Genomic DNA, 8,126 nt, shown 5'->3' with positions numbered 1-8,126 from the left:
ATATTCTATTTTATATGTAAATCACAGACATAAAAATATACATGAATTTTTTTTATAAAACCAATAATTTATAAATTTACGTTGAACACTAATTAACTCAAACGGATTCGTGCATTTTAGTTTTCTGATTAAAACAAGTGAAGTACAAAGCCTGCTGACGTAAATTTAAGGCCCATAAGAAAACATACAGAAAGCCCAAAACTATTTAGCATAAAACAGCTCTAATACAACCTGGGAACCGGCAAAGTGCATCGTTCGGACGAAACAGAAAGATGTCGGGTATGGGTGACGGATACGTGGGTACGTCTCAAGATGGAGTGAGGATACGGCGGCTGCAGAAGCAAAGAGAGGCTGAACGCCGTAAGATCCAGGAGTTGAAGAGCAAGACTGCCTCTGGCCAGGAGCAATCAGGTCTTCTCCAATTCGGCTCCAGCTCTTGCGAGGTGGTTCCCTTTCTCTTCTTCTAAGACCCCACTTGTAATTAGACCTTTCTCGATTTCTAGGTTAATTCTGTTGTTTGATTCCTTCTTGGAACCTTGTGAATTAAAAGCTTCCGTAACTATTTAGGGTTTTTGCATGATTACAATTCTCAGCTTCTCGTGTTGATTTAGAAAATTAGGTCAAACGAATTTCCACTGATTTGGACACCTTTTAGTGACTACTTGGTGGCTCTTGATTCTTTCTTTAGATTCTTGACACTGCTTTCAAGAAGGAGACAGTGGGTTTAGTCACCAGAGAGGAGTATGTGGAGAAGGTAATGAAACCCTTCTTCTGTGACTCTCCTTCATTCACTTTGACACACTCCTCATCTAGATTGTGCTGTTGATTGTTGTATCCGTAGAGGGTTAATATTCGTAATAAGTTCGAGGAAGAAGAGAAGGAGAAGTTGCTCAAGCTTCTGCAAGAGTGAGTTTTGCTTTCTACCCTCCAATTCTTTTTTTTTCTTAAATGAGATTAAGCTTCATTGATTTTTGTTTCTAAACCACACAGGGAAGAGGAGCTTCAACAACAGAAGCGTAGCAAGAAGAGAAAGATTAAGGGAAGCTCCCGTCTATCTTTTGCTGAAGATCTTGACAATGGTAGTGATGAAGATGATGGAGATAACAGTAAGTGAATTTGTCTTCTTGTTAGGATACTTTCTCTCGTTATTAAATTAAAATTCTATCTCTATCATGTTAGAGAGACACTAGTTCTACGATTGTTGTTTTAAGGTTTTAACTTGGATGTTGGAGCTTTTGGGTTGCAACTTACTTGCTGGCACATGAATTTAAGTTCTCATATTATCTTGTCTTCTTGATTTTTTTTTTATATTTGGTCATTTCTATCATCTATGCAGAGAGTTCTGGGAACATACGCTACGGAAAACTTGGCAAGGACCCCTCAGTGGAAACTAACTTCCTGCCTGACAGGTGATCTCTTGCTCTCTCCCTTGTTTACCTTTATCTTCGTTGTCCCAAGTCTTAACTTAAGCTGTGGCGTTTTGAGGTTTTTGTTTCAGTGAGCGAGAGGCGGAGGAACAAGCTGAACGTGAAAGGCTAAAGAAGCAGTGGATTCGTGAACAAGAGCAGATTAAAAGTTGTCCATTTTCCAATTGCTTCTAGTTTCAGTATTCATACTTTATTCAAAGAAGATTGTCTAACAAGTATTGTCTTTTTCAGACGAGCCTCTTCAAATTACCTACAGTTACTGGGATGGGACCGGCCATAGACGAGTTATCCAGGCAAGCACAGGCTACACCTTTGTCTTGCTGTTTGAGCTTAGGTCATATACCTTTATGAGATTATATACCTTTTGGCAGGTTCGCAAGGGTGACGCAATTGGGAATTTTCTACGGGCTGTTCAGCAGCAGCTTGCACCTGACTTCAGGGAGATTAGGACGGCATCAGTTGAGAATTTGCTTTACGTAAAGGAAGATCTTATAATCCCACATGTGAGAACCCTTTTAACACTAATCGAGTTATTCTCACTTGACTGTCTATAACATAAAGATAACATGGGAGGGGATGTTGTGTGTTTGGTGTATATTTTCAAAATGCAGCAACACAGTTTCTACGAGCTGATCATAAACAAAGCTAGGGGGAAGAGTGGCCCGGTAAATGCCTTGTTTTATGTAAAGTTTTTATTTATAAAAATTGTAGCTGAGACCTCATCGTGCAATGTGCTTGTTAACAACAGCTGTTTCACTTTGATGTGCATGAAGACGTGAGAACAATTGCAGATGCAACGATCGAGAAAGACGAGGTATGTGATATAATTGCATGAGAAAACAAAGTAGTTTGATGATATGATAAGAAGTGCAACTGGTTTCTAAAACACTGTAAAAAAAATGGTGCTTGGTAGTCACATGCGGGTAAAGTGGTGGAGAGGCATTGGTACGAGAAGAACAAGCATATATTCCCTGCTTCCAGATGGGAGGTAAAACTACTAACTACCCTTTTCTCAGCTAATAATAGTAATAATGCATTGAATCTATGTCTTTGGTGAATGTTAAAGGCAAAACTATTCATCCAATTTCGAGTAATCTTATTTTTGTTTGTGTGGGCAGATATACGACCCGACAAAGAAGTGGGAGCGGTACACAGTCCATGGCGATTGATTGATTGATTTTGGGGCAGAACGTGTTTTGTTGATGGATCATCCATCACTTGGTTGACATGTAATCCTGTTTGACATTATTTATCAGATTTGGTGTAGTAGTAGTAGTGGAATGCTGATGGAATTTGTTTAATGCGTTTTATTCTTCTTTATTGTCAACCAGTTCCTCCATAATGACACCCCCATTATTTATTCTTCTTTATAATTTCTGTTTTCTTTAATATTTCTGTCTGTTATTTTTCATATATTTTTTTTTGGTTGGAAAGATCTTACGATTAAAATGCAAATAAAGAATGTAGGAGTTTGATCCGAAAAAAAAGAAAAGAAAAAGAATGTAGAAGGAGCTGCTAATTCGGTTGTGAATCCAGATGTAATAAAAAGCTTAAAATAATAATAAAGGAAACAAAATGAAATGAGAAACAAGACAAGAACGCTGTCGTTTTCTCGTGTTTCAATGGTGGTGTGTTTTCTTCTTGAAAGAGCATTAGCTAGTTAGCATAAATAGCATCGAGGAGAAACAGAACACACTATTTCTCTTGTGCATTTTCTTGTTCGTTGACCTGATAACAAAAAGAAAAAAAGGCATCGAAGATGAATGTTAGGGTTTTGTTTCTGGCTCTCCTTCTCCTCGCATCTCCGCTGCTTCAAGGTCTCTCTTCTCTCTCTCTCTCTCTGGATTTATGTAGATCTAGATCCGTTTTGATTGATTAATAGCGGTTACCGTTTCGGATTTGTATTTTCATATATATTTTATTTGTGGTTGGGATCTGGATCTTATCCGAGTGAGGATCGAATTGAATTGCCAAGAAATAGATCCTTATATAGTGTGTTTGTTGCATGTCTACTTTCACGACCTTGTTCGTTGATAAACTGCAAGTTTATATGCAATTTGTGTTTTTGAAATGAAACAGAAAAACTCGATAGATCCATCATTTTTTATGACCTGATGGGGGTTGGTTTTGTTTCATTTTTTTTGTAACAGTTGCTAGATGTCAAGTAGATACCGAGGATCATTCGAGTATTGTTGACGATGTTGTGGGAGAACACAGCGATGATGGTGCTGAGGAAGATGATCAGGATTTGGATATCAACTTGACCTCTGCTCCTGGAGTTGAGACTGTCTCTGTTTTCCCCAAAAACAGTGCCAAATGTACCAAAATGATTCCCCCTCGTCTCTTTTTTTAATCCATTTTGTTCATTTTTAATCATAAGACTTTCTTCTTAATTCCTTCCCTGTGCAGTGGTTCCAGCTGGAGAAGAGACCGAGCTCCTTGTTGCTCTCAAAAACGATGGTAATCCATCCCTCTATTACCGATTCTCTTTTGTTTTTTTTCTTTTCTGTTGCTTGTAAAAAATCTTCTAAATTTGATGACTCTGTGTGTGTGTGTGTGTGTGTGTGACATAACAGGCAAATCTAGCGTAGGTGTGATGGGGATTAGGGCCAGCGTCCATCTTCCTTATGATCATAAGCTCTTGGTTCAGAATCTTACCATGATGGTAACATTCCTTTTCCCCTTTTTAAACACATTTACATTTCGAGGATTTTGTCTTGTTAAACTGTTTTCTGATGTTCTCATGCTCTGCCCCCTTCCTTTAATTTGCAGAGATTCAACAATGCGTCCATCCCAACTTCTGTTCAAGCAACATTCTCTTACATCTTTGCAGTCAGCCAGTACCTGCAGGTACCATATAACACATTTCTACAAACAACAACAATTCTAATTAACAAAAAGAACTTTTAAATCGATCAACTCCGTGTTACTGTAATCTTGCACACAGCCTGGAGCATTTGATCTGGTGGGTTATATCATCTACGACGTGGAGGGAAAGGCACACCAGAGTGTCTTCTACAATGGGACCATTGAGGTTGTTGAATCTGGAGGTCTTCTCAGCGGTGAGTCTGTCTTCCTCGTAACACTTGGGATTGCTCTCCTCCTCCTCCTCGGTCTATGGGCATACAGCCAAGTGCAGCGTCTCACTAAGGTAAAACCTTCATAATCCTATTCTCAAATGCTGACAGTCTTGTGGAATTATTCATTTTCAAACCATAATCTCCTCTTTTTTTTAACAGAAAACCAAAAAGGTGTCCAAGGTGGAAGTAGGAACCAGGTCTACCGACGCATCAATGGACGAGTGGCTCGAGGTTCACATCTTCCTCTCTCTCTCTCTCTCTCTCTCTTTCTACGCTTGTTTCTTCTTCATTTGATTGAAGTGTGTTTGTGTGTTGTACCTCCAGGGAACTCATTTGGCCAAGACATTGTCTGGGAAATCAAAGAGCAAGAAGAACTAAGAACAAAACTTATTTGCTCCTTACAGTTTTTAGAGACTCGGCTTGTTTTAGCGTTTTGAAAGAGTTTACAAGTTTTAAAGTTGAGTCTTGAGGAACTTTAGGGTTTATAAACGTTACTTTCCTCTTTTTTTTTTTTGTTCATGCATTTGTGTACTTTTTAGACAATCTTATTACTCTTCCTCATCAAACAACTTTAACTTAATAATGGCTTAGATCTCCCGTTTTCCGTTATCCACAATAAGACAAAAGTGGATCATCAGTGTCCAGATTGGTTCGAATTTATCCTTGGACCAATGCAAACTTTTAAACTAACCATGAAACAGACGATTACTTGCACATCTTATTTACAAGACAATTTATTATTGTTTTACAGTCCTGATTTATCTCTGAAGACTTCAACAATTGTTGAGGCTTGTGTTCACTTCAAGTGTGGAGAGACGCGAATTAATTTAAAGATAGTATAGTAGAGATTCTCGAATTAATCTTCTACTCCAAGTAAAACAGTGAGATAACTTTAATATAAGTTGCAAGAGAAAGATGCTATAATCAAAGACCCTTTTTCTCACTGTTGCAGAGCCAAAGCAAACTCTCTTCAAAACCAATAGCTCATGAAACAAGTTTTGTTTTTCGATTTATTAGTTCAAGAACAAAGAAGAAGACAACAAGAAGAAAGCTCGCCAAACCTCCCTTTTATTTCTCATCTTTTGTTCACCGGAGACGTGCGATTTCCCGTGACTGATAGTTGTCAAATCAAGCAGCAACTTTCTTGGACGTGACAGAGTTCACAATGGTCGCAAATTCAGGCCCCTAGAGCCACATCACATCAAAGGATGGTTACGTTTATATGCATCAACCAAACTACAATATATTCACAATACTAACCTTCAAGGAGGCACCACCGACGAGAAATCCATCAATGTCTTCTTCTTTAGCAAGCTCTGCACAGTTGCCTCCGTTGACAGAACCTGACAATTGAGAAAGGAAAATAGTAATAATAATAATAATCAACACAAACATGTTTTAGGTATTGCAGTAGACAAACTAAACTAAACTAAACACACCTCCGTATATGATTCTCGTTTTGGAAGCAACTTCTTCAGAAACATTCTTCTTGAGCCAATCACGAACAGCTACATGGACTTCCTGTGCTTGCTGAGGAGATGCAACTTTACCAGTTCCAATTGCCCATACTGGCTCGTATGCAACCACTACCTTGTCCCAGCTAGGCACAGCATCTGAAAACACACACATAAATATATAAATGAAACATTATTAAAGTTAGTAACCAAAAAAAAAAAGAAGGGAAAAATAGGAGGGTGTATGTGTGTAATAATACCAGCAAAGGCCTTCAATTGCTGGAAGCAAACATCGAAAGTCTTGCCTGCTTCCCTCTCTTCTAGCTTCTCCCCGATACAAGCTATTACTCCAAGACCCTCACTCAATGCATACGCAGCTTTCTTCCCAATAAACTATGTTTTGTATTGACACAACAGATCAAAAACCATCTTCTTTTACAAACTCACTAATTCTAATTTTAATTTTTTAAGCATATATATATATTCACTGACCTCATCAACTTCACCGATGACATGTCTCCTTTCGGAGTGCCCAAGAATGACCCACTTGCATCCAATGTCTTTGAGCTGTTCCACGCTGCATATATTGGGTGAAACGGGGTAAATTTTAAAAACTTCAGATGTTACATAGAATTTTCATATATCATAATAAACAGAATAATATGTTGTATAAGTAAAGTCTGTAACCTGATTTCACCAGTGAAGGCTCCACCTTTCCCAACCCAAGAGTTCTGACCAGATATCTCAATACGGTCTGACAAGGAAGATTTGACTTGGTCGATGTACACAAAGGGAGGCGACACGACGACATCTACAACATCGTTAAAGAAACAAACGGTGATGGGCAGTTTGACTTTGCATTTTCAAAATGAGAAAAAAGGAAGCAATGTCCCAATAAATAAATTCAATAGATAGAGCAGAAAGTTACTACTCTCTCACCTACATCAGCTTCCAAGGATGCACTGTTGAGGTCGGAGACAAGCTTGGTGATGGAGTCTTTAGTCCCGTTCTTTAAAAAAAAAAAAAAATACATGCCACAAGAGACTGTTAGTTTCAGGGAGAGAGAGATGCGATTTAAAAAAAATGAAAGATGATTCTGAGGTCCTTTGGACATTGTACTTACACACTTCCAGTTTCCTCCAACGAAAAACTGCAACATAAGAGAGAGAGAAACCAACTAGTGTTAAGACACGATAATAACTAAAATAATATGAAAGTAGCATTGAACACTTTCTTATCATCTAAAACCATTAAAACATTAGTAGCAGGAAAACACACCTTGCCGGATCCGGCCATGGCGACGACGCCTCTAGGCGACCGGTGCGAGGAGGAAACGAGACGGATTGAGGAATGGACGCGGTGGGAGAAGGAGACGGCGGCGTCGAGCATGGGACAAGTGCGGCGGAGGCCGGAGAAAGAAGGGGCAGAGGGCTGAGTGCCACATGATATTTGGGCAGTGAGAGAGGAAGCCATAGAGACAGAGAGAGAGATAGAAGGTGGTCTCAGCTTTGGCGTGTAGTGAGAATAGAGAAAAGGCGACAGAGACTTTGACTCTCTTTCTTGAAGTCTCTCGAGCAGAGAGATAGAAAGGCGATGAGGGTTGGTGGTGTGGTGCTCCTGAGTTTCTGTCTCAAGTACTCTTATCTTTTTATTTACTACGTATCTATACGTATGAGTTCACGAGTTTGGTATCAACCTCACACGCGACCAAAGACATCTGCCTCTCACGCGCTTTTTTAGTCCAGACGCATTTGCCAAAATCAAATCTTATAAATGGTTCGATAGCCCTCGTCCGAACCGAACCTAATTTTACCAAAAGTCTTTGATTTTTTATTTGGTAATGGGTTTTGAGTTTTTTTTGGTTTGATAGGATTTTATAAAATGGTTCAGTTTTTTGTTCGGTTCATTTTTTTAACTATAAAAAAAAACTAAAAAGAAACTAAACCGAGTTAACCAAACTAACTTAAACCAAAATAAAGTGAAATGATCGAATTTACTCAAAATATCTAATTTAGATAATCTATATATATATATATATTAAATTCTAACTAAAAACCAAAAAATTGGTTATTTTAAAAAATAAAAGTGAAAAACGAAATTAACTAATAATTGAACCGAACCAAAACACAATTTGGTTAATTTGGAAAAAAAAACCTCCAAATTTT

The 8,126-nt window shown here is 38.4% G+C and overlaps 3 protein-coding genes across 3 annotated transcripts; 2 read left to right on the top strand and 1 right to left on the bottom strand.

Moving 5' to 3' along the window:
* Positions 1–233: 233 nt before the first annotated feature.
* LOC108809018 (protein XAP5 CIRCADIAN TIMEKEEPER) lies at positions 234–2,800 on the top strand. Its single transcript, XM_018581139.2, has 12 exons — positions 234–443; positions 689–754; positions 842–906; positions 991–1,106; positions 1,337–1,409; positions 1,499–1,575; positions 1,659–1,720; positions 1,799–1,930; positions 2,039–2,092; positions 2,176–2,241; positions 2,341–2,415; positions 2,546–2,800. The coding sequence occupies exons 1-12, from the start codon at positions 273–275 to the stop codon at positions 2,594–2,596; spliced, it is 1,008 nt and encodes a 335-aa protein (XP_018436641.1). The 5' UTR covers positions 234–272; the 3' UTR covers positions 2,597–2,800.
* Positions 2,801–2,998: 198 nt separating this feature from the next.
* On the top strand, positions 2,999–5,090 carry LOC108812806 (translocon-associated protein subunit alpha). The gene is made up of 8 exons (XM_018585170.2): positions 2,999–3,244; positions 3,578–3,745; positions 3,837–3,887; positions 4,004–4,092; positions 4,200–4,277; positions 4,375–4,578; positions 4,667–4,738; positions 4,832–5,090. The coding sequence occupies exons 1-8, from the start codon at positions 3,187–3,189 to the stop codon at positions 4,883–4,885; spliced, it is 774 nt and encodes a 257-aa protein (XP_018440672.1). The 5' UTR covers positions 2,999–3,186; the 3' UTR covers positions 4,886–5,090.
* A 333-nt stretch (positions 5,091–5,423) lies between these two features.
* LOC108812805 (triosephosphate isomerase, chloroplastic) lies at positions 5,424–7,597 on the bottom strand. Its single transcript, XM_018585169.2, has 9 exons — positions 7,240–7,597; positions 7,085–7,111; positions 6,901–6,970; positions 6,649–6,772; positions 6,454–6,538; positions 6,222–6,354; positions 5,947–6,120; positions 5,768–5,850; positions 5,424–5,692 (listed from the first exon to the last, which is right to left on the bottom strand). The coding sequence occupies exons 1-9, from the start codon at positions 7,432–7,434 to the stop codon at positions 5,636–5,638; spliced, it is 948 nt and encodes a 315-aa protein (XP_018440671.1). The 5' UTR covers positions 7,435–7,597; the 3' UTR covers positions 5,424–5,635.
* Positions 7,598–8,126: the final 529 nt, after the last annotated feature.

This window comes from Raphanus sativus, chromosome 6 (genome assembly GCF_000801105.2).
Source record: "Raphanus sativus cultivar WK10039 chromosome 6, ASM80110v3, whole genome shotgun sequence".
NCBI lineage: Eukaryota > Viridiplantae > Streptophyta > Magnoliopsida > Brassicales > Brassicaceae > Raphanus > Raphanus sativus.
Note: the sequence above shows the minus strand (reverse complement) of the source record. Positions and strands in the feature narration are given on the sequence as shown.

Excerpts from the sequence above, each read along its gene's own strand:
- LOC108809018 (XM_018581139.2), top strand. The coding sequence starts at position 273 with ATGTCGGGTATGGGTGACGGATACGTGGGTACGTCTCAAGATGGAGTG. Across the intron at positions 755-841 it reads GAGAGGAGTATGTGGAGAAG|AGGGTTAATATTCGTAATAA; the intron begins GTAATGAAACCC and ends TTGTATCCGTAG. Across the intron at positions 1,410-1,498 it reads ACTAACTTCCTGCCTGACAG|TGAGCGAGAGGCGGAGGAAC; the intron begins GTGATCTCTTGC and ends TTTTTGTTTCAG.
- LOC108812806 (XM_018585170.2), top strand. The coding sequence starts at position 3,187 with ATGAATGTTAGGGTTTTGTTTCTGGCTCTCCTTCTCCTCGCATCTCCG. Across the intron at positions 4,093-4,199 it reads TTCAGAATCTTACCATGATG|AGATTCAACAATGCGTCCAT; the intron begins GTAACATTCCTT and ends TTTAATTTGCAG. Across the intron at positions 4,579-4,666 it reads AAGTGCAGCGTCTCACTAAG|AAAACCAAAAAGGTGTCCAA; the intron begins GTAAAACCTTCA and ends TTTTTTTAACAG.
- LOC108812805 (XM_018585169.2), bottom strand. The coding sequence starts at position 7,434 with ATGGCTTCCTCTCTCACTGCCCAAATATCATGTGGCACTCAGCCCTCT. Across the intron at positions 7,112-7,239 it reads CCATGGCCGGATCCGGCAAG|TTTTTCGTTGGAGGAAACTG; the intron begins GTGTGTTTTCCT and ends CTTATGTTGCAG. Across the intron at positions 5,851-5,946 it reads AACGAGAATCATATACGGAG|GTTCTGTCAACGGAGGCAAC; the intron begins GTGTGTTTAGTT and ends CTCAATTGTCAG.